Here is a 24,966-nt window from a genome sequence, read left to right as displayed (position 1 = left end):
GATTATGTACTCCCTACTGTTACAGGAGTGCATTCATGCATTAGACCTCCAACCATTGCTGCCAACAACTTTGAGATTAAGCCAGCAATCCTTCAGATGGTTCAAACAACTGTTCAGTTTGGAGGTATGCCGACGGAGGACCCTAATTTACACATAGCTAATTTTCTGGAGTTATGTGCAACGCTCAAGATGAATGGGGTGAGTGATGACGCTATAAGACTGAGGCTATTCCCATTTTCATTGAGGGATAGGGCGAAAAGTTGGCTTATTTCCTTGCAAGAAAATTCGATCACTACATGGGAGGAGTTAGCTCAGAAATTTCTTGCCAAGTTCTTTCCTCCAGCAAAGGCTGCAAAGTTAAGGGGTGAGATTAATAATTTTTATCAGTTGGATGGAGAGTCACTGTATGATTCTTGGGAGCGCTTTAAGGAGTTGCTAAGGAAGTGTCCGCACCATGGAATAGAAAAGTGGATGTTGGTGCATAATTTTTATAATGGGTTGAATGGGACGACAAGAACAATTATAGATGCTGCAACGGGAGGTGCCTTTATGAGTAAAAGTGCTAATGAGGCATATGAGCTATTAGAGGAGATGGCGATGAATAATTATCAATGGCCAAATGAAAGGGGGCAGCCAAAGAAGGTGACTGGAATGATGGAATTGGATGCCATAACCATGCTTACAGCTCAAGTAGCAGCCTTGACGAAGCAATTACAAAAGACTACACTCCCATCTCAAGCTATGCAAGTTCAAAACTTATGTGAAGTGTGTGGTACATCCCATCAACCAAACCAATGCCCTGCTATAGACATGAATAATATGCCCATGGAAGAAGTCGAAGCCATAGGAAATTACCACAGACAGCCTAATAATCCCAATTCTATGACCTACAACCCAGCTTGGAAGAACCATCCCAACTTTTCCTGGTCTAACAACCAAAACACCCTACAACCTTATCCTCAACCTCAGCCACCATATCAACCTACCCAAAATAGGCCACCTTATCCACAACAATATGCACACCAAAATCCTCCACCGGGCTATTATCAACCACAAAATAGACCACCTCCCCAAATGCCAATGAAACCAGCTGAAGCCCAACCTGATGTACTTAACCAATTCATGACTAAAACTAGGGCATCCATAAGAAGTTTGGAGACTCAAATAGGGCAATTGGCTACTTTAATGACTAATAGAGCTCAAGGAAATTTGCCTAGCACTACAGAAGTTAATCCTAAGGAACAGTGCCAAGCTATTACTTTGAGGAGTGGAACGAGATATGAAGGGTCAAAGAAGAGTCAGTCTGAAGAAGAAGAAAAGAAGTTGGATGATAAAAAGGTTACTGAAGACCTTAAGGAAGAAGAGGAGACCCCACCTGTAACTATTGAGCATCATGTGAGAGTTCCATATCCACAAAGACTTCGCACGCATAATTTGGATAAGCAGTTTGCAAAGTTTTTAGAGGTGTTCAAGAAGCTACATATAAATATACCATTTGCAGAGGCATTAGACCAGATGCCTAGTTATGTAAAGTTTATGAAGGAGATTCTCTCGAATAAGAGAAAGATGGGTGATTACGAAATAGTGGCATTAACAGAAGAATGTAGTGCAATTTTGCAAAGAAAGCTTCCTCAAAAGTTAAGAGATCCTGGGAGTTTTACCATTCCATGCACTATTGGGGAGTTTGAATGTAAGCATGCACTTTGTGATTTGGGGGCGAGTATTAATTTAATGCCTTTGTCTGTATTCCGGAGGCTTGGTTTGGGGGAAGCTAGGCCAACTGCAGTAACATTACAGCTGGCTGATAGATCTGTGAAGCATCCCCGTGGTATTATAGAAGATGTGTTGGTAAAGGTGGATAAGTTTATTTTTCCGGCTTATTTTATAGTTCTTGATATGGAGGAGGATGAGAATGTTCCAATTATTTTGGGGAGACCATTTTTAGCAACTGGGCAAGCATTGATTGATGTGCAAAAGGGAGAGTTGAAGCTGAGAGTTCAAGGGGAGGAAGTAGTATTTAATGTGTTCAAGGCTATGACTTATCCTAAAGCAAGTGATAGTTGTTTCTCTGTTGATGTGGTCGAAGAAGTAGTAGAAAGAAAAAAATTAAGAGAGGACCCTCTTGAGTTGAGTCTCACAGTTGATGATGTAGATGGTGAGGAGAATGAAGAGGTGATGAGTTATTTAAAGTGGATAAAATCAGCTGAGCCGTGGAAGCATAAGAAATTTGAAGAATTGGGTGCAGGACCAAACAGACCATTACCATCGATTCAGAAGCCACCTGTTTTAGAATTGAAGGTTTTACCGGACCATCTCCGCTATGCGTATCTTGGGGAAAAAGAGACTCTTCCATTTATAGTCTCATCATTTCTTTCGGAGGTTGAGGAGGAGAAATTGTTGAGAGTGTTACGAGCTCATAAAACTGCTATAGGGTGGACTTTGGCTTATATAAGAGGAATTAGTCCATTGACAGTCATGCATAGAATTCTTATGGAAGATGAGGCGAAACCGACTATTGACGCTCAGAGAAGGCTTAATCCAACAATGAAAGAAGTGGTGAGGAAAGAGATTTAGAAGTAGTTGGATGCTGGAGTGATTTACCCAATTTCTGATAGTGCTTGGGTAAGTCCAGTGCAAGTGGTACCGAAAAAGGGGGGTATGATGGTGGTAAAGAATGAAAGCAATGAATTGATTCCAACTAGGACTGTGACGGGTTGGAGGATATGTATTGATTATCGGAAGTTGAATAAGGCAACGAGGAAAGATCATTTTCCTTTGCCTTTCATTGATCAAATGTTGGATAGATTGGCGGGGCATAATTACTATTGTTTTCTAGACGGGTACTCGGGCTATCACCAGATCGTAATTGCACCGGAGGATCAAGAAAAGACAACTTTTACATGTCCTTATGGGACTTTTTCTTTTCGGAGGATGCCATTCGAGTTATGTAATGCACTAGCCACGTTTCAACGGTGTATGATGGCAATATTCTCTGACATGGTTGAAAAGGGGATTGAAATTTTTATGGATGAATTTTCGGTATATGGGTCCTCTTTTGACACGTGTTTGACTAATTTGGAGATGGTGTTGAGAAGGTGTGAGGAGTCACATTTGGTGCTTAATTGGGAAAAGTGCCACTTTATGGTTAATGAAGGAATTGTATTGGGGCACAAAATTTCTAAGAAAGGAATTGAAGTGGATTGGGCCAAGATTTCTACTATAGAGAATTTTCCACCGCCAATTTCAGTTAAGGGAGTGAGGAGTTTCTTGGGCCATGCGGGGTTTTATCGGAGATTTATCAAAGAATTCTCTAAGATCTCAAAGCCGCTGTCTACTTTGTTGATGAATGGGGTTCCTTTTGATTTTAATGATTATTGTTTGATTGCTTTCAAGACTCTCAAGGAGAAGCTCATTTCAGCGCCAATAGTATGTACACCTAATTGGGACCTTCCATTTGAGCTTATGTGCGATGCTAGTGATTATGCGGTTGGAGCGGTTCTTGGGCAGCGAGTGGACAAGGTATTCTGAACTATATACTATGCTAGTCGAACTTTAAATGATGCTCAACTAAATTATGCAACAACGGAAAAAGAACTTCTAGCCATAGTTTATGCCTTCGATAAGTTCCGTCCATATTTGATTGGAAATAAGGTGGTAGTCTATACGGATCATTCAGCAATAAAGTATCTTATGACTAAGAAAGATTCCAAGCCTCGTCTTATTCGGTGGATTTTGCTATTACAAGAATTTGATGTGGAAATTAAGGATAAGAAAGGTACTGAGAACTTGGTGGCTGATCATTTGTCTCGTTTAGAGGTTGGGGTAAATTCTCTTAATGAAGAAGTTCAGATTAATGATGCTTTTCCGGATGAGCAGTTGTTCGAAGTGAATGTTGGCAAGGAGGTTCCATGGTTTGCGGATTATGTAAATTATTTGGCTGCTAAGGTTATACCCCCTGAAATGACAAGGCAACAATTAAAGAAATTTTATTCGGAGGTGAAGCATTATTATTGGGAGGAGCCTATTCTGTATAAGCATTGCCCAGATCAAGTTATTCGAAGATGTGTGCCTGAGGAGGAGATGTTGTCAATCTTAACTCACTGTCATAGTCTGCATTGTGGTGGTCATTTTGGCGGAACAAGAACAGCTGCAAAAGTTTTGCAAAGTGGGTTTTACTGGCCTACATTATTTAAGGATGCTAATGATTTTGTCAAAAGTTGTGACCGTTGTCAACGGACTGGGAACATATCAAGAAGAGATCAAATGCCGATGACTGGTGTTTTGGAGGTTGAGCTATTTGACGTCTGGGGGAAAGACTTTATGGGACCTTTTCCATCATCGTATAATAACAAATATATTTTTCTTGTGGTGGATTATGTTTCTAAATGGGTAGAAGTCGCAGCAACTCCTACTTGTGATGGGAAGGAAGTTATTAAATTCCTTCATAAAAATATCTTCACTGGATTTGGTACTCCAAGAGCTATTATTAGTGATCGGGGAAGTCATTTTTGCAATAAGTGGTTCACCACTCTTTGTGCTCGCTATGGTGTTCATCATCGAAAAGCCTTATTTTATCACCCAATTGCAAATGGCCAAGCTGAAGTATCGAATAGAGAAATAAAAGGTATCTTGGAAAAGACAGTAAATACTTCGAGGAAGGATTGGTCGAAGAAGCTTGATGATTCACTTTGGGCTTATCGCACGACATTTAAAACTCTGATTGGTATGTCACCATATCGATTGGTGTTTGGCAAGGCTTGTCATCTACCGGTGGAACTGGAGCATAGAGCTTATTGGGCTGTGAAAAAGTTTAATGTTGATCTCTTCATGGCAGGGCAGAATAGGCTTATGGAGTTAAATGAACTTGAGGAATTCCGAAATGAAGCATATGAGAATGCGAAGATATACAAGGAGAAATCGAAGGCTTTTCATGATAAGAGAATATTAAGGAAGGATTTTCAACCAGGGGATAAAGTTTTGCTCTTTAATTCTAGGCTTAAAATTTTTCCTGGTAAATTGAAGTCGCGATGGTCTGGACCGTATACGGTAGTCTTCTCACTTCCTTATGGAGCAGTACAAGTTCATAGTGAAAAGACGGGAGATTTTAAGGTGAACGGACAAAGATTGAAGCATTACTTGGAGGGTCCGGTGGAGACATGTAGGTCCGTGGTCGAGTTGGAACTGATTTGATCTGAAACTAAAGCAGCGTCCGGCTAAATGACGTTAACAACAGCGCTCTTAGGAGGCATTCCTATGTTTATTTTTAATTTTTAGTTTAGTTTGTTTGTAAAAAGTATGAACAATTTTTAGTTTTTATTTTTTTTTTAGTTGTGGGTGGACTTATTATTTTTTTTAGTTTTTAGTATTTTTGAATGTAATAAAACCGTGGAAATCGTGAACACTCTAAAAAAAAAAAAAAGAATGAATATTTGGCATTCTGGAGAGAGGGCTGCGGCGCATGCAACAAGAGCCGCGGCCCTTGACGAAGTCAGAGAAGGAGGCTCGGGTTTGAGGAGCGCGCCGCAGCGCCTATGGGAAGCGCTGCAGCGCTTGGAAAATTCCCAGAAAAAATTATGGGGAGCGCCGCAGCGCTTGGAGGAGCACGCCGCGGCGCGTATGCGGGTCCGAGCCTTAAAGGGGATTTCCCTTTTCCATTTTTTTGCCATTCTCCCCATTTTAAAAAAAATCCACAACCCATTTCTCTCCATTTTCTCTCTAAATTCCTTTCTTCTACCCAGAAATTCCTTTCCATTCTCCCTATTATCTCTTGAATCCACATATAAATTCAGCCACATATTCCTTTCTCCTTCCCAATTCCTAATCTGATTTTGAAATCCCTAAATCCCCAAAATTTCTTCAACCCTAAATTTTCAATTTTTATCAATTGGAGTGATGAGTTTGTGATTACTTGGTGCAATTGAAGGGTGCAAGTGGAATTTATCATTATCAAGTAAGTGTTTCTCCAATTTGTTCAAGTTTTGTTGGTGATTTCTTTATATAGAAGGCATTGTGAAGGTGTTTTTGATTGAAGAGTATAGTGGGGATAGTGTAGTATTGAAGTGAATTGATTTGCTCTGTTTGAGAAATTATTTGGAAATTGGGGGAATATTGAAAAAACAGGGGAGGTGTTGTCCAATTTTTCGTAGCATACCATGGGACCTAAAAGAAATCCTTCTAGGGCATCATCTTCTAGGAACACCAATAGACCATCTTCTTCTAGGCCATCCACTTCTAAGGAACCCGAACCACCCCCAGAATATGATGTTACAAAATTCGTAAGTAAGGCCACTTTTGAACGCTATACAAGGATTCGTAAGAGGAAGGTAATCAGTGAGAGGGGTTTTGAATATACAGAATCACCATGTGCACTCTCAACTTATGAAGAAATTAGGGGGGAAATTCAAAGAAGGGGTTGGGCTATGTTTGCTGCAGAGGATGTTAGTCATGCCAACTTTTTCGTGGTGTTAGAATTTTATGCAAACTATGTGGAGATGAAGAATACATAAGTATTTGTTCGAGGTGTTCAAGTTCCGGTTGGTATAGACACTATTGCTGAATTATATGGTATGCCAACGTATGAACGGGAGGATGATGAATATCATCAATGGGCTCATGGGGATAATATTAATTGGGTCTAGGTGGCGGAAACTTTAAGTATACTGGGAGCTCGGTTTACCGTTGTTGGTGGTGTGCCGAAATATCTGTGGCGCTATCAATTGAATCATGTTGCGCGGGCTTGGGTGCACTTTGTGAGTGCAAGGCTAATGCCGAAAACTCATATGTCGGATATCAACAAGGAGCGGCTGTTGTTGGTTTATGCCATTATGACTGGCATGACAATTGATGTAGGCCGAGTGGTTAGGAAGAGTATGAAGGATATCAGTATGTTGACCACTACGGGAGGATTAGGTCATGGTTCCTTAATCACCGATTTATGCCGAACTTATGGAGTGGTTATGTTTGGAAGTGATGTTGTTCGGAAACCCATGTCGGCAATTTCTAAGAATAGGGTGATGGGGTATGAACTACCTTCCTCAGAAGCACCACCACCTCGGCAGCGTGCCGTTGATAAAAGACCCCGAGTAGATGAAGTTGACGAAGAGGATAATGAAGCGGATATGGAGGGTACGATTCCGGAGGAGCATGCGCAAGAAGTACCGGTTGTACAGCCTCCTATTCAACCTGCGGCTGGTACTTTTGATCCCTATATGCAGCTGATGTAGAATCAATTCCAGTATTTGGTTCAGCAGAACAATTATCAGATTGCACAGCAGCAGCATATGCAGCAATACATGGCGCAGCAAAGTGAGTATCAAATTGCTCACGTGGACCAGCTAAATGCATTAGTAAATCGGTGGTCTCTCCGGAACGATGAAGATGTGGCTCCATTTTCTTTACCATCTCAGTTTGTCCCGTATCAACCGCCGCCGCCGCCTCCACCATTTTAAATGTCTTTGGTAAGTCTCTTTTCCTTTACTTTTTTTTTATTGTGTTATCAAACATTGGGGACAATGTTTAGGTTAAGTTTGGGGGAAGAGATTTATTGTTGTTTGAGTCGTGCTTGTGTTGTTTTGGTTTCTGTGTTGTGTTGTTTTGGTTTTAGTTGTGTTAGTCGTGTTTTGTTTAGGGTGTGATTTGAATCAAGTTACCAATGATTAGCCAATGATAATATGATTGAATGATGAACTGTGTAAATTAAATGGGAATAAAGCTAAAAAAAAAACCCGTGTGCTTGGTTGAATAATTTGTTCTATTTTTATTAAACACTTAAATAATTGAGAGCTTAATCATGATTTTGATAAATTTTATGTGATGGAATAAACTTTATGCTTGCTAAATTTGAAATAGGAAGGGAAGATTGGATTGGTTTATCCTAGAACTTGTTTGCTTGCTTTTTGAGGCAAAATTGTAGATCATGCATGCTTAGAAAAATGATTTAGGCAATTTTTTTGGACCGTTTGAGCCTTTCAAGCCAACCTTAGTATGTTTAATCCTTAGTTACCCATTGTTGAGCCTAAATTGACCCTTTTATTGATTGACATTTGTTTGAGCTAATAACTTGAAAACCTAACTTTTATTTTGTCTTTCCCTTGCGTGTACCATGAACATATGAATAATAATTGGGATTGATTTGTAATAGGGGGGTTATGTATGACAAGTTGTGTGAACAATGGAGAAAATACATTTTGAGAGAAGAAAAAAAAAAGAAAAAAATAATATTTCAATGATGAGATAACATTACACTCTAAATTGTATTATCAAGGAATAAGTTTGGGGGAGTGTAATGTTAAATAAAAAAATATATATTTGTTTATGTAATTTCTCTCGAAATGATAAGATATTGGGAATAGTGGGATTGGACTTGTGATTTGTATTCAATTTAGAGTTGGTTGGTTAGTGTTCATGGTATATGTTGAGCTTAAATGACTTTCTCATCCACCTTTGCCTAAGCCATTCAGTTATAAGCTTGAAAAGACCTATTGATTTCTGAGCATGTTTTGTCTACATTAGTGGAGATTAGCAAGTATAGCAAGCTTATGGGATATTATTTGGCTGTTGGATTGGAATGGAAACTTAGTGAGCATAAATGAATTCGATTACATATTATTTGTTAATCATGATTTTGAGAGCTTTTATTTTTGTTGTTTAATTGAATGGAATGAATGTTTCAACTGAAATTCTGGATTACAAGTTGAGTTCCTTGAAGATTATATAAGTGAGTTATTTGTCATAGCTTGAGGCTTAGTATTGTTGTTGGCTTGATTCGAAACTGTGTGTGTGTATTTTAGTTATTTGTTGAGTTGTTTGTTTTGGTTTACTCGAGGACGAGTAAAAGTCAAGTTTGGGGGAATTTGATGAGTCCGTTTTTAGCATAGTTTTAACATGTGTTTAGGGTAAGTTTGAGTCATTTTGGTGGAGTGTTATGCGGTATTATGCTTGTTTTGGTATGTTTGCAGGAAATAGGAGAAGAAATCGTAAAGTTGGGAAATGATTGAAAAATTAGCTGAAATTGGGAAATTTGTGCTAAAAGTTGACAAGAATGAAGTTGAAGACTCATTTGTGGAGATAATTGTTCGATTCTGAGTTTGGAATCCAGTTTTTGGAAAAAATTAGAGGGGCCGCGGTGCTTGAATGGAGAGCTGCGGCGCAAGGGAGAAACAGAGAAGGAAAATTCTGGAATTTTTGAAGGGCCGCGGCGCCTGAGGGAAGCGCCGCGGCGCTTGTCGAAGTCAGAGAAGGGGCGCGCTGGGCATAGATGCGCGTCGCGGCGCCCGGATGCTAGGGCCGCGACGCGTGTGGCTGAGCGTGACTTTCAGAATTGTCGAATTTGTTAGATTTTTTAGGGTTTTTGTTTAAATACGTTTTTAGAGTTAATTATTCTATTCGATTCATAATTAGAAGTGTGGAGAAGTCATTAGAGGGAGAAGGAAAACATTGAAGACCTAGAGTTTGAATTCTTATTTTCTTCTGTAATTTCTCACTGGATTTCATGTTTATATTTAATTTGATTGATGTCATTATGTCTGCTTTGAACTAATCTTGTCATTAGGGTTTTAGTGGATTCTTCTTGAAACTTTTGATATCTTAATGAAATTTTCTTGAATTTCTTTCTTCTGCTGTGGATTATTTATCATATGCTTAATGCTTGTGAATGTTTGATCATCATTTACATGTTTATATGATTTTAACCTGAACTCTGAAAAGATAAGGATAATTATGCTATAGATAAATAATCACAATTTTATATTAGACGAAAGTACTTTTATGAATTGTGTAGTTTAGGGATTATGCGTTTAAAGTCTGCAATATATTGATTTACCACAGAGACGTAGGAAATAGTATATTGTAGAGAATTATAGATCCTAACAAGACTATAATTTATAATTGTAATCTGCTACCACAATAGACTTAAGAAATCTTGAGAATTGGTTAGAAATCATAAGTGGATGGTTGATGAAACTAAATCCCTAACTTTTGCATCTATTCGAATTAAATCAAATTTCATCTTTGCATTTCTTTAAGTGCTTAGTAGTTTTCTTAATTTTTAGTAATAGTTATTTTATTTATCAATCTAAAATTATTATTCAAATCAATTAGAATTAGAGGTTAATTATTGGTAATTAATAGCAGTCTTCGTGGGATCGACACTTTACTTATCATATATTACTTGATTAGACCACGTATACTTGTGTGTAATTTTTTGGCGATCATATAACCAGAGTGATTTTAGAATGTGGAATTCCAAGTCACCTATTTAATAGAGTGATCAAATTAATCAACCATTATGAAAATAAATTGATTAACTTTGGAGCATCGCCCCCACATTTCTCACATAAAGTTAAAATATCACTTTTAAATAGAAATCTTTTTACTTCTATCAAGTCTTTTATCCTCCAAGATAAATCAAGACTTATAATTCGCAAAGTTCAACATGAGTCATTTAAGCCACATGATAAACTCTCAATAGATCATGATAAACAAAAACCTCAATGTTTATTTTGATTTATTTACTTGCTAAAGAAATACACACTTCTTTGAAAGTAACTTTCACTTAGTTTCTTTCTTTTATATATTTCACAAAATAAAAAATGTGAACACAAAATGTAATGTGAGAATTTCTCAAACAAATAATCACATTATGGAATAATAGGTCTACACTCTTACCTATTATTTTAACATGTTCACTTTGAAACATTGTTAATATCTCACACGAATGTCTCATATCACAATAATTAACTCATAACAAAACAAAGAATTATCATAGAATAATACTTTAATTTTATTGATAGCTTTCAAGAGTACAATATTTATTATAGGTAATTTCATGAAAACAACCATTTCCCAATAAGGCACATAAACATGGTAATCATGCTAGGATCTCTTCTTCCTCTTCAATAACATTTACATCATTCTAATGTGGGTCCTTTCAGTACCTACACACTCTAGCATAGTGACCAGATTTTCCACAAACAAAACAATGACCTATCATGTCTTTGAAGTGTCCATGATCTTTATTTGCACCTAAAGGGTTCACACTACACTTTTTGTTGTTGTTGCCCTTGCAATGCTTGTGTGAAACCGCATTGGACTTGGAAGTATCATCTTTAAACTCATTCACACCCTTGTCTCTAATTCTCTATTCCTCTTCAATTCTACTGTGCTTTTGGATCTCTTCCAAAGTGTAATCCTCATTCTTATGGAGGAGTATTTTCCTATAGCTCCTCCAAGTTGGTGGTAATTTTTCCATTGTTGCACCAACTTGAAAGGCCTCGGGAAGCTCAATATTGAGAACTTTCAACATGTTCACAATCACTTGCAACTCATGAATTTGAGGTAAAAGAGTTTTTCCATCAACGAAAGAAAATTCAAAATGTTGAGAGGTTAAGAACTTTCTTGTACCTTCTTCCTCAACCTTGTACTTACTTTCCAAGGCATCCCAAATCTCCTTCATGGATTTGGAATTGGCATAGAGGTCATATAGCATATCGGATAGGGCAATAAGGATATGACCCCTACAGAAAAGGTTGTCCTCTTCTTTCTTCCTTCTTTTCTCCACCACCTCGGGAGTGTCTTTGTCGGATGGCTCAGTTGGAGGTGCCAAGGATGACTCAAGTATGTAAGCTATCTTGAGTGTTGTCAAAAGTAATTTCACCTTGTCTTGCCACCTAGTGAAATTGGATCCATCAAACCTTTCCAACCTCACTAGGTCTTGGTTCATGATCTTGATTGTCTTAGCTTCCATTGAAACAAACAAGGGCATAAGCTTTTGATTGTTATAGATAATGTTATTGCCTCAATGGAAAATAAGAACTATTACAACTCTAAGCAAAATAATACAAAAGACAAGATGATGATTAAATAAGTTTACAAATCTATTGCAAAAATACAAGTAAATATAGAAATGAGAAGATGAAATAGAAGAAATCACAACTCTATGAAAAATGTTACAAATAAAGTATAAATAGTAAAGCAAAGTAGCAGGTAGAAGAAGATACAACTCTTATAGAAAGAGGAAATAGATGAAAGATGGCAAGATGAACAATAGAAGAAATAATAAACAACAAGAATAATGAAATAAATCGCTCTCACTCACACAACCAAAGTGAAGAGCATTAGGGATCACCAACTTGAACAAGGTTTATATCATTTCTCCAAAAGCTTATTTCCCTCGTCTCAAGCACTAATGGATTATCTCAATATTGGAAATAACTCTATGGAATAATCAAGGTTTTGATGTATTTCTAGCCAAGTGCTCTAGTGGATAGAAATAATGTTGTCTTACAAGTGAGCAATATACTCCTATTTATAGAGTTTTGAGACACCCTTTGAATTTCAAATTCTACCAACCCTCATGGCTGTTACCAATATTTAATTGGAAGTTTATGGAATTAAAAAATGAGTTTTGGGAGTTACATGAGGTATTAGAATCGTTCAAAGTGGAAAAAAAGAAAAAGGGATTGGCTATCAGCGTGTCTGGTCGCGACTGTGTTTCTTCTCACTAGGCCGCGGCCTAGAACACCCGTGGCCATGACCACACCATGAGTTTCAGCCAAACTCACATTTTTGCATTTCCAAATGGTTCTTTCCTCTTCCCACATAACTCTGTAACCTTCATACACATTATGGGGTTAGAATCATGTCTCCAACAACTATTTCACTTGTGACTTTGATGAATTCAAATCAAAATGTGTAACATAAAATCTACACATTATTAGGTGATATTTGAGAATTACAAATTTGTAACTGATTTTGTAACTCCAAAATATATTACATCTAAAAAATAATATCTTTCTAAGTTACTACAGGGGTGGAATTTCAATGTACACTAAAGAAAAAAAATTCACTAAAAAAGTTCAATGAGATTTATTTCAAAGAAATTATTCTTTTTGTATTCAACAAGATATTTGTTTTAGTCCATCATGAGTAGGATATTATATTTTGTCAAGCTGGAGACTAATACAATTTAATGATATGAAATGTTGGTCGGCTGGAGGAGGAGATAAAGTACTACCGAATCGAAGAAATGATTAGTATATGGCTGAAGAGAGAGAATAGAAACTTTAGAAATAAATAATAAAAATTATTTGATGAGGATTGAAGGGTGGTTAACGTTAAGTAACGGCAGAATTTTATCATTTTCAACTTGATGAGATGTCAAAATATAATATGATAGACAGAGAAGAAGACAGCAAACTTAGACAGAGAATCCTCATCCCCTTTACATATGTTAAAGATCTCTACTTACCGTATATATCAATTGTTTTTCTACTTTGCAGTCCATAATAACTGATTTATATTAAAAATGATAGGTAATACTAAGCAACTAAAACCATGTACTGAGAAGTTACATATATATTTATATTATCTACCACTACCACTGATATAAAGATATATAAACATATATTTTATACACTTTCCCAATGCTTTTAATACTCTTTGTTGTCAACCAGAAGCCTTTGCCATCTCATTAAAAATTTCTAAACCCCTTTCATTCCACAGGATTCAAGAGATATATTATTCTATTCTTTTTCCAAATGTTATGTTCTACCTAATCAATAATTACTTCTGATAGGCCTACTCCCATGGGAGCACCAAAATGTCCATGTTTATTACAACATTTCTTCATGTAACTCTTGCAACAGCCTCCAAATTCTCTTTTCTCCAAGCTCATGCAAGCTTTCATGGTTGCTGAATTTGGGAACTCCTTATGATTCCCACAACACCCTATAGATTCGCTCTTCTCTACAGTCATCAAACAGGCCTGATGAATAGTATCTGATTCAGCTTGGCTTACCCCATGCATTACATCAATGGTTGTGTGATCTTTATCATGATTCTTCGAACAAGAATGAACCTCCTGATGATGCTGTTGACCACAAATTGGCTCATCTGCGTTTTGAAATGATTCGTTCCTGATATGATTCTTACCATGGCTGCTTGAGTGGATATGATCACTGATAGGGAGGTTTTCGCTTTCTTCGAAAACAGAATGGTCGCAATGCTTTGAGTCATGATGACCATGATGATGATGATGACCGTGGTGATCATCTTTTGCAGAACAATCTTGCCTTTTATTTGAGTTGTGTACGTGATCATGATTAGTCTCTTCCAAACACGACTTCACAAGAGCTTGAGAGCCTAAACAACTGTGATCATGTGCATGTTGTGACTCCAGATCATGATTTGCTGTTTGACAGCCTCCGTGGTGACGGTGTTGTGATTCATGGTGCTCGTTACCACTCGCACAGCCATTATGCTTGTCGGCCGAGTTCCCACGCTTCTTTTCACAACAAGAGCCTGAACTGATTGGTCTAGCCTGGCATTTCGAGACATTCGTCTGTGATGAACACTTCTGAGATTTGCAAACCTTTAATGTTTTATTGGAGCAACATTCTTGGTCCTTGTGGGGTACTAATTTGGTGTGACCATCACTGCAGCCATGTTTGTGGACGTGATTTGTGGAAGAAGATTTACAACATTTCCCTCCATGTGTGTGGGGTTCTCGTAGAAGTAGCATGCTGTTAAAAATGACAAGTAGGCATGTCCCAACATCAGCAAGAACTGCAGCCCATACAAGAGGATGGCCTGCAATGGCCAACGCAACAATAGCGGCCTTAGTAGTGATCGATAAAAATATATTTTGCATTACTTTCCTTGTTGCTTGTCTTGAGAGCTTGATAGCTTTTGGTATCTTTCTTATGTCATTTGATAAAAGAATCACGTGCCCGGTTTCTGTTGCAAGTGCAGAGCCTGAAATTCCCATTGAGATACCTATATCAGCAGTGGCTAAAGCTGGGGCATCATTCAGTCCATCTCCAATCATGGCTGTTGGTCCTTGTTTTTTGAATTCCTTGATGAGTTTTGCCTTGTCTTCGGGTAGAAGTTCTGCACGGATGACCTCGATAGCATGTCCTAACTGCACACCAATTTAAATTTTCATGGTTTGTCAACTCTTTCTATTCGTACTGCAAATACATTCAAGCCAATGCAGATCATATATAGTCTAGCACTATGACAAAATTTAATTTCGTTCGAGGCTTCCTTTGAATTTCGCAAGTGTTTTATGCGGACCTTCCATGACTTGTATTGTATCCCAATAGATTAATGAAACCATTAGTAAGATAATTAAACAGATAAAATAATTTCATAAATTTCCAAAAAGGATATCTTGATCAAACCGAAAAATAGTATAGTTTTAAACATTAGAAATAAGTAAAATTTAAACAAACAAGTGTAGAACTTGCTCCCTAATTAAACAAAATTTGTACCAAGAATCTAGAGATGTACCTTTTCATGTGTATGCATGGCTGCTGCATTACTATCACCAGTTAGCATTGCTGTTTTTATGCCCATTTTCTTGAGCTCTGCTATTGCTTCTGCAACACCAGATCGACAAGCATCCGATAAAGTAAAAATTCCAGCTGGCTTTCCTCCACAGTATATGTATCCAACAGATTTTCCATCCTTGGCATAACCTTCGAGGGTGGGAACTGAGATTTTGAAGCACCAATGATTAGATTCTTTAAAGTTAAAACCTCAAAAGACTAGGTAAAATACATTGTCTAATTAGTTCTATGGTCATCAGTTATGTATGAGATTAAATCTCGGAAACAACTAGCTAATTTACACAAAATTCAGAAATATTTTTCTTCTAGTTATGGATGCAAAGAACTTGATGGCTTTTCACCTGTTTCACAAGAAGCTCTCGCAGAAATTTTCTTGTTTCCAATGTAAACATCTTGCCCGTCGATTCTTCCATGGATGCCTTCACCAGGAAAATTTTCAAACTCCTCCACATTTTCAGGCTTTGGCTCAACCGACATCGATTTTCCATGGTCGACTAGTGCAGCTGCCATGGGATGACTTGACTTGCTCTCAATGCTTGATACCCTTTGAAGTTCAAAACAAAGTACAAGCAACTTATTAAACACTTTATCTACCTTGAAACCATTAATAGGAATGAAAAACAACCGCAATAAGAAGTCTAAAGTTATAGTTTCTTACCAGTAAAGCAAACTCTCCAAGCCTATATCTTCTCGAAGAGACTGAAAATTTGTGACCACAAATTCACCTCTTGTGATTGTCCCGGTTTTGTCAAAGGCCATGATCTTAATCCCAGCCAGGATCTCAAGGTAGTCTCCTCCTTTGATCAAAAGACCAGAAGTTGCTGCCTTGGTGAGAGCACAGAAAGTAGCCACAGGTGTAGAGAGGATGAGGCCACAAGGACATGCGCTTACCAAAATCACAAGAGCCAAGTGAAACCAATTTTTGAGATTGTGGAGCCGTAATGCAGCCGGAATCACAGCTACAGAAATTGATATGAGTAGAACAGCTGAAAAACAAACCCACAAAACAAAATCGTAACATGTTAATAATAATAAAAACACAAATTCAACGCAAATGATCCCTTGTATAATGTTATCACCATAATGAAAAATAGAACAATTTTAACCTGGTGTGTAAAACTTGGCACATTTGTCAATAAATCTCTGAGTTTTTGACTTGCTGTTCTGAGCCTCTTCCACAAGCTTTGCCATTTTGGCCACAGCACAGTCTTCCGCTAAGGCTGTGGTCTTTACTGTCACGTAGCCTATCAAACAAAAATAATAGTAATTAAGTAAAGAATGTAAATGCAAACCCTTTTGTTGAAGTTAATAGGGGTTTGTAATGAATACCGTTGAGATTAATGGTGCCAGCCCAAAGAGTGGAATCCTTTTGTTTGGAAACAGGGAATGATTCCCCAGTAAGTGTTTTCTCATCCACTTCGCAGTTACCTTCCACGACGATTCCATCAATGGGGATCACTTCTCCGGCTTTGACTGCAAGAATGGTATTCAGCTTCACCTCATCGGCCTCCACAACCTCTCCTGTTTCAGCTATCACTGCCTTTTGTGGTACCATGCTCATCAACGACGACATCGCTGCATTTGCCTGAAATTTTTATGTCTATTATTTTTTTTTCAATATTAAATGTTTAGTTCATGAAAAACATGTATATATACACACACACATTAGACTGGGTTCACTTATTAGTATAATAACACCATTAATACATAACCATATATGTGACATAAATTGAATCATTATAAAATGGGAAGAATGCTTGGGAACTTTGAAGAGAGTGGTATTTTCACTTGCTAAACTTGGAGATATAAACATATAGATCATTTGTAGCATTTGTTAGCAAAGCAATGGACGCTGCCCTGTTTGAACTCCGCTCTCAGCAAATAATTCTTGAATCCTTATTTGTCTTAACTTATAAGTAGCTTGAGCCAAATATTTTGTTGTTCCCGTTCACATTAAATTTCATCACATAAAAATCTTTCATTTCAATCAAACTTTGTAAATTACTTGCCGCAATCCCTAATACTATTGTCAATTATGATCACTTGTTGTATTTTCTTTAAGAATTTTACTAGGAAAAAATTATCAAACTAGAAGGATCAATGTCGTGGTTGAATTATAATTATATATAACCAAAGACACCAATTATACAATCTCACTTCTCTATGACACCTTTGGACCATGTAATGATACGTCATACATTTCCAAAATGAATCGGGTCCACTCAGACTAATGTAATTTTTTTTTTCAATTATATAGTTCTACACACATATATATATACAAGTACAAATACAAATACAATTATAATATTATATGATGTATAAAACATATACATACAAATACAACTATAAAAAACAAGGATTGTTATGAGCAAACCTTGTGGCTTGCCCTTGACTCAAGCCACTCTGCAACAGTGAAGAGAAAGACAATGGTGCCAGCTTCTAAATAGTCCCTCATAGAAACTGTCCCAATCACTGCCAAATATACCGAACTCTAGTTAATTAACATATCAATAGTACCTGTACAGAGTCACCAAAAACTTTAAACTGTATTATTATTATTATCATTATTATTATTATTATTATAGAGAAAAAGAGGAATAGCTACCTGCAACAATAGCAAGAATATTGATATCAAGACTGAAATTCCGAATGGAAACGACAGCTTTGAGACAAATGGGGAGAATTCCAATGGCTACAGCCCCAAGAGCCAACCATTCAAGTGGACGGTACACATACTTGAGAAACGACAACGTAAGTAACACACCACAAGCCATTGCGTAAGGGCTTGGCCATTTATTCTTCAAGTTCTTTTCTCCATACACTCTAATACTTGCTTCCAATCTTGCATCGTTTAGTGCCTTGGCTGCCATATCATGTAAATACTTTGTCACTCACCCAAAATTATAACATTTACATATATACCTATTCTTTTTTTTTACTTATTTAAAAAAAATCTAGACTATGTCAGCTTAATTGCTTAATTCTTAGTGCTATAATATTGATATGACATGCATGTATATTTTTTATTTGATCAAATAATATGTCCTAGAATCGAATCGTATCTTCACTAGGGACAAGATTTAATTAAAGTTCCTAAGTAGATAAACGAAGGGGAATGAAAAATAAAGATCAAGAATTCAAGATGAGATTTCTTGTATATTAGTTTTTGTGCAAATTTCCAACTCTTAACCACTCGATGGAATTTCTTTTGCCCTTATTGAATTTAGGCTCCTTTTAAGGTATAGCAAATTTACTGATCTCCTTATTTGATAGGGACATTTTAAGGAAAAAAAAATTATTAATCTTGTTTGTTCAGAGTATTGAAATGAGACGCTGCACCACATAAAAAAATAAACTAACATTATAAAGAAATGATATTAAATTTGTAGGTAAGAGACAAACATATGCGGTAAGGTTTTGGGGTATGAATGTACTTCTGTTGCGAAAATAATTAAACACAGATAACATGTACATAATTACATAAATAATAATCAACTAGGTACAAGGTAGGAGAAAATATAATATCAAAGAATGATTAGGTTATGTGTAATCTACAAAATTGCTTACATTAGCTAGTTTATGTCCAATTATTTATATTATTTTTATGAAATTTACAATTAATACATTTTATTTATTTATTTATTTTACAATTAAGTTATTTTTTACAATTAATATAACTAAAAAATTTAATAAAAAAACTAGGGGGTCCTTCACTTGTACAGTAGATGTATAGTAAATTTTGAATATATGTTGAATGAATGATATTAGTTTGATATGAAATAAGTAATATTTCAAATTTTGTGTAGCAACTGCCTAGATATATTCTCTGTTTTTGGGTAATAAGGAGAGGAGACTACAACGAAAGATTCATTGTGGGTCCTTAATATGACTTGTGGTGGAGCTTAATGTTAATATCCGAAGTAAAAACTAAAAGGCTGCTATCTTGACTGGAGTGGACCGATATGATAACGACAAATGTATCAAAATAGTATTTTACAACTCCCTAACATCTACCAAATATTATACCAGACAAAATTCTAAAACACATACTTTTTATTTTTATATAAATTAATAGCTAAACACTAATACATGGTAATGATCAATATGTATTTCGATTAAATAATATATCATAATTATTATTTTTAATAATTAATTATAATTTAAAATCTAAAACCAATTTAGTAAAAGTATTTATTTATTAAACCTATTAAACATTACATGTATTGAGTAAACAGTATATACATAATCTAAAACGACAAAATAAAAAACAAAAATAAAAATCACAAATTGATAATTTTTTGAATTAGTATGTTGTTCTCACAAATGATAAATTAATGCATTTTGAAAGGCATAGTGAGCATCTATATCCTTGATTGTCCATGTCAACCAAGAAAATTTTGAAAGCCATGTCTGTATTTTAAATCAATCATTATTATTGTTTTCTTTTAAAAGTTAGTATTCTAAATTTTAGTGATATATCTTTTTTCTTCTTTAAATTAGATATTTTTTAATTATATTATTATTATTATTAAAATACAAAATAATCAAACAAATATAAATAAAAATTTTAATAAATCTAAAAATAAAATTAAAGATATTAATGTGATCAATTTAATTGAAGGACTAAATTATTAGGTTGATTTTTAAATCAAAATAAAAAAAAGGGGGGATTAAAATGAGAAATAAAAAGATCTATAGTACTCCATACCAAATAAGTTGTGGACTATTCATCCACCACACCAATTTGGTGTTCTCTCAGAGCAAGCAAAGATTCTATACTATTTTGATATTTTTATCATTCGGTATACATATGAGTAGGATTATTCAAAAAAAAAAAATTTCGAAAAGGAATTCATTTATTTTTCGTAACGTAATTCTTCAGTCAGCTACTTCACTTGATAAGACATATCATTCTTAGCAAAAAAACGTTGAATTCATGTCTAGTGTTTACAATTGGAGGTTATATTTACTATTCTTTTTTATTTTTTTAAATGAAGCGTGGTATTTATCCTTACAACAGTATTTTTTTTAGGGAAATCTTATAACAGTTGCATCATCTAATATGGCAAGTGGACTATGCAATAAATAATTTTTGAGGAAAAGTAAATTAAGCAAAATTTCTAGAAAAAAATATATGTTACCTTTCTCTCTCAATATATATATATATCAACACTGTTGTAACAGTTGTTTTTTTATATATTTATTATAAACAAGGTACTGTAACAGCCGATGATACATTTTCCGTTAGTTTGACTAATGGAAATTGTCTCAGGGTCAGGGTACGAGAACTTGTAATTTTAGGGCTAATACAGTATATATCTACAATATTTGGATAAAAGTGTAAATATCTACAATATTGTGGAAATGGGGTACATATGACAAAACTTAATGAGCATATATACGAAAGTTCTTTCAAAAGCACTATATGACATGAATCATTAAATATTTTCTGTTTTTCTTTTTCTTTCTTTTTAAAAAAACGCTATATGAAATTAATCATAAAAGATTTAAAAAATGAGAAATGTTAAACGGTATAATCGTTGCCCGATATGACAAGGAAGTGACATATTATTATTGGTGTAATTTAATATCAAATCCTACATATTTAAATTTAATAAGTATTATAAAGTATCACAAATTATTAGTATCACCCGGATAAATTAAAGGATCACAAATAACAATATTTTAAAAAAAATATTAATAAAAAGTAGGGATAATTACATCTGATACGGTAATTTAAAAAAAAATTTGTTTTATACGGTAGCTTTAATAAATTACAAAAATACGGCTTTCCCATCCATAAATTCTAAATATACGGCTCTCCCCACCCAGTTTGTATATATATATATATATTTACCTTTGTTTTATTTTTTTTTGTCTTAATTTTTAATAAGAATTTAACATATCAATTAATATAATAATAAAAGTAATAATAATTATAATTACTACCTTCAATAAAATAAAGTAGATTAATTTATTTTTATTTAAAATAAATATATTTATTAATATTAAAGTTAATATTTATACAATTACTCAAAAAATAAATAAATATTTATACAAATTACAATATGCTGTTAATTAAAATTAATATTAATAACTATATGTTATAATATATAGTTAAAGATAATCACAATATTATTATTCTTTATAAAAATATTATATATATTTTTTAAATCATAGCTAGTCAAGTCTCAACACTCAATGTTAAACCAAAATCATAATCTAATCCAAGTTTCAAGTTTTGTTACAAAAATATATTTAAAGTTAAAAAATTAGTTTTGTAAATCTTTGTAATAATCATATTAAATAAATTTATAAATATTTATGTAAATGTGAGTTGCAAAAATAAATTTTTTAGTTGTGAAATTAGTTTTGTAAATTGTTGTTACAAAAATATAAAACTTGTTTTTAAAAAAATATTGTATTTCACAACTATATTCAATAAAGTGTTTTATAAATAATGAATATTTTAAATTTATATTTTAAAGTTGTATAGCATAAATATGATGGTTCATGTAATTTTTTGGTACAATATTGTAACAATATGAAAAAGTATAATAATTTTATGTATATTTTGTTTATGATTTCTTAACTATAAAATATTTTCGTAAATATTAGTTACAAAAATATCTTTCTTAGTTGTAAAACTAGACTTGTAAACTATTGTTACAATAATAAAAATTTTAGTTACGAATTTGTTTGTAAGTTTTATCTACAAAAAAAAAAAAATCTACAATTCTATAACTGATTTTGTAAATATTATTTACAAACACGTAACAGATATTTACAAGTTCGTAACATATATTTACTAGTTTGTAAACGTTGATCACAAGAAATTGTATTTTACAGCTTTTATATATGATTTTGCCACTCTGTATTTACAATTTTGCCATTCCGTGTTTTTATCCAAAAATTCCGTATTTTTGTAATGTACCGTATTTTTCAGACTTTTTTTAACTTTTAGTGCATTTTTGTAGATTTCCCTAAAAAGTACTATGTACACAAATTAAAGCCCAATAATTTTCGAAAAAGTAAAAAGCAATTAAACGACATAATGTCCTATGACTGGTTGTCCCCAACTAGGATACCAATAAGAATTAAAAGCAAAAATTATAATATTTATAAATATATATACCATTTCCAATATATCAGTTCATGAACAAACTAAAAAAACTACAGTGCAAAGTAAAATCATTTGGAAGTTAAAAAAGTATTAAACTTAATTAAATGGCCAAATAAAAAAGCTGCAAGACTAATGCACTTAGCTTTAGCACCATGATACGCTAATGACCAAAATTGCCAGTTCATGAACAAAAACGAAGTCATGACCACAAAAATGATACATAGGTCCACCAAACTGACTGACCCCATCCCACGTCAGCTTCCACCATTTTAGCTTATGTACAGCTCCATAATATATCTATATTTTCTTGTATGTCTATTATATTAAATTTATTCCAACCCATTTAATTACCTGTAACTCGAACACTGACAGGACCGTGAACAATGATCAGAATAGGCAACCCTCATTTTCTATTCTTGGTCACTACTACTACTCTCCTATAATTGAATATCAACCCCCACTTTGGGCTTTAACCCAATCATTGAAGACAATGGCAAAAGCAGATTAATTTCAGGCCACAATCAAATGTTAAAATTTTGTAGAGTACCTTACAATCAAAACTATATTCACCAACCTTATTTGTAGCTTTATATACATATACATATAGATATAATATATATATATATAGATGGTAAAGTTAGTGTGGGGGTCTTACCGATTTGAGTCTGAGAAATGAGGAGGCTGTCATGAACGACAATGACTGTTCTTGTGGCGATTACAACTGTTACCTGTTTGACACCGTCGAGAGACTTCAAGATATTCTCGACCAGAGGTACCTCCGAGGAACAACACAGTCCCAAAACGTCAAAGTAGCTTTTCTGAAACTTCTTCGCTCCTTGCTTCGTTTTCATGTCCTCGGAACTCATCACTCTTACAACTGCAACAAAATATTTTTTTTGTCAGATCTAGATTGTTTTTCAAAAAGAAAACATATATATATATGAATATATTTGTAATACGATTAGAATTAATATCTTCGTCGTCATTTTCTAGGAAAACTAAGACAAAATTAAATAAAATGAAAATAAAATGATGTTCGTTTTTTTTTTTATTAAGTGGTGAAAAGTGAAAAATTGATTTGGTTTGTGAAAATGGGTTTGGTGGAAAACATGGAAAGGAGTTGTGTAATCCGAGCTCAACACGATCTTATTTCGATGGTCTCCAGTATTGTGTAGATATACATGTGTTTGTATTTGTTTTGTTTAGCTATAGTATAGAGAGATATAAAGGGAGCTAGACACGCATAGACAACCCAACACTATATGCATGACTCGTAGTCATGAAATTAAGACAAGTGGATGATATCAAGGAAGAAGAAGAAAAAGATGAAGCTAATAATCAAACCAGCCTTTAATAAAACACAATACTGTCACTGTGAATTAATAGATAGCATTTAAGCACGGATATGTTTAGATGAAAGGGATAGTAAAACAACCTTTGTAAAGAGAGAAAGAAAGAGCTTAGCTTCTTCAAACTTCAAAGCTTATTCAAATATAAGAGAGATGGAAATGATTAAGTACGGGAACATGGAAGAGTTGGAGGGTTTATATAATGAAGAGGATGATAGAAAAGGTGATGGCGTATATGTATATGTGTGTGGATATTAAAAGAGATTAATTAATTTCTCTTGAGAATAATTGGGGGTTGGCCAATTTATCTCTCTCTCAAGAAAAAAATATATAGTGGGGAATATGTAAAATAAATAAATAATAAAAGCAGGGAGAGAATGGAATCCACATATGAATCCACATTAATTAATGTTTCTCTCATTTATAGACTATTAGGCTCATTATAGAGCCCATATATATGTGTGATAAAAGAAAAAAATAACTGAAGTTTCTTTACAGAGAATTTCGTTTAATTATTTAATACTTTTTTGTCCCTTTTTGGATTTATCGTGTTGTTCTTTATCACGCGATTTCTTCCATCTTTTTTCTACCATTCTTGCTAGCTAACTTTTCTTTATTTTTTCTTTTCTTTTCTTTTCCTTTTTTTCCTTATTCTTTCCGCGATCACTTTACTTTCTTATCCTCCATACGCATGTTATTGGCTTTTTTTTTTATGAAATAAAAAAACAAAGAGCTGAACAAATGAAAAAAATCATCATGAAGCTGGAGACATTTAAACCAGAATAATTAACCAATTTCATTAATTGATAGGTAAAAAAAAGTGATTTGAAATAAAGATATGCCTCTAAAAAAGACATATAAAGATATGCCCTCACTAAAACCATCGCAAAGAAGTTCTTAAATGTTGGAAACTGTGAGAAAAAATAGTGCATACATATACAAAGCTATATCAAAGTAAATAGAATATTTACTTGTTAGTTTACGTGTGAATTAATTAAGGAGTTACTTCAGAAGTCGGACACCACATTTATATAGTTGTAATGACTACGTGAAAATATATTGCTACTTGGTCCTCCATAATAATGTTCTTATTTTTATATATATACGCATGGTAAGTACATAAATAGGGAACGATTTGTTCCTGCCC

The 24,966-nt window shown here is 34.3% G+C and overlaps 3 protein-coding genes and 1 non-coding gene across 4 annotated transcripts; 2 read left to right on the top strand and 2 right to left on the bottom strand.

The window, feature by feature from the left end:
• Positions 1-354: 354 nt before the first annotated feature.
• LOC133787701 (small nucleolar RNA R71) lies at positions 355-461 on the bottom strand. Its single transcript, XR_009872704.1, has one exon. It is a non-coding gene; the product is annotated as a small nucleolar RNA R71 (small nucleolar RNA).
• A 130-nt stretch (positions 462-591) lies between these two features.
• Positions 592-2,574, top strand: LOC133785107 (uncharacterized). The gene is made up of 3 exons (XM_062224364.1): positions 592-1,107; positions 1,246-1,828; positions 1,946-2,574. The coding sequence occupies exons 1-3, from the start codon at positions 592-594 to the stop codon at positions 2,572-2,574; spliced, it is 1,728 nt and encodes a 575-aa protein (XP_062080348.1).
• Positions 2,575-3,024: 450 nt separating this feature from the next.
• On the top strand, positions 3,025-5,190 carry LOC133785106 (uncharacterized). The gene is made up of 4 exons (XM_062224363.1): positions 3,025-3,519; positions 3,652-3,968; positions 4,062-4,302; positions 4,756-5,190. Exons 1-4 carry the CDS (start codon positions 3,025-3,027, stop codon positions 5,188-5,190), a joined length of 1,488 nt encoding a protein of 495 aa, XP_062080347.1.
• Positions 5,191-13,195: 8,005 nt separating this feature from the next.
• Positions 13,196-24,061, bottom strand: LOC133782180 (putative inactive cadmium/zinc-transporting ATPase HMA3). Its single transcript, XM_062221394.1, has 10 exons — positions 23,906-24,061; positions 23,126-23,347; positions 17,953-18,210; positions 17,722-17,819; positions 16,677-16,932; positions 16,454-16,591; positions 16,006-16,333; positions 15,689-15,891; positions 15,289-15,491; positions 13,196-14,917 (listed from the first exon to the last, which is right to left on the bottom strand). Exons 2-10 carry the CDS (start codon positions 23,334-23,336, stop codon positions 13,550-13,552), a joined length of 3,063 nt encoding a protein of 1,020 aa, XP_062077378.1. The 5' UTR covers positions 23,337-23,347; positions 23,906-24,061; the 3' UTR covers positions 13,196-13,549.
• Between the last annotated feature and the right edge of the window lie 905 nt (positions 24,062-24,966).

Source organism: Humulus lupulus, chromosome 6, assembly GCF_963169125.1.
Source record: "Humulus lupulus chromosome 6, drHumLupu1.1, whole genome shotgun sequence".
NCBI classification, from domain to species: domain Eukaryota; kingdom Viridiplantae; phylum Streptophyta; class Magnoliopsida; order Rosales; family Cannabaceae; genus Humulus; species Humulus lupulus.
This window is presented reverse-complemented; position numbering and strand designations above follow the sequence as displayed.

Bases quoted from the DNA above. Each gene is read 5' to 3' on its own strand.
- LOC133785107 (XM_062224364.1), top strand. From the start codon at position 592: ATGGCGATGAATAATTATCAATGGCCAAATGAAAGGGGGCAGCCAAAG. The intron at 1,108-1,245 runs GTACTTAACCAA...CCTAAGGAACAG, and splicing joins CAGCTGAAGCCCAACCTGAT to TGCCAAGCTATTACTTTGAG. The intron at 1,829-1,945 runs GTATTATAGAAG...GACCATTTTTAG, and splicing joins ATCTGTGAAGCATCCCCGTG to CAACTGGGCAAGCATTGATT.
- LOC133785106 (XM_062224363.1), top strand. From the start codon at position 3,025: ATGGATGAATTTTCGGTATATGGGTCCTCTTTTGACACGTGTTTGACT. The intron at 3,520-3,651 runs GTATTCTGAACT...ATTGGAAATAAG, and splicing joins TTGGGCAGCGAGTGGACAAG to GTGGTAGTCTATACGGATCA. The intron at 4,303-4,755 runs GTCTGGGGGAAA...GTGTTTGGCAAG, and splicing joins TGGAGGTTGAGCTATTTGAC to GCTTGTCATCTACCGGTGGA.
- LOC133782180 (XM_062221394.1), bottom strand. From the start codon at position 23,336: ATGAGTTCCGAGGACATGAAAACGAAGCAAGGAGCGAAGAAGTTTCAG. The intron at 16,933-17,721 runs GTTTGCTCATAA...TAAAAATTTCAG, and splicing joins AGTCAAGGGCAAGCCACAAG to GCAAATGCAGCGATGTCGTC. The intron at 14,918-15,288 runs GTACATCTCTAG...ATTGGTGTGCAG, and splicing joins CCATGCATACACATGAAAAG to TTAGGACATGCTATCGAGGT.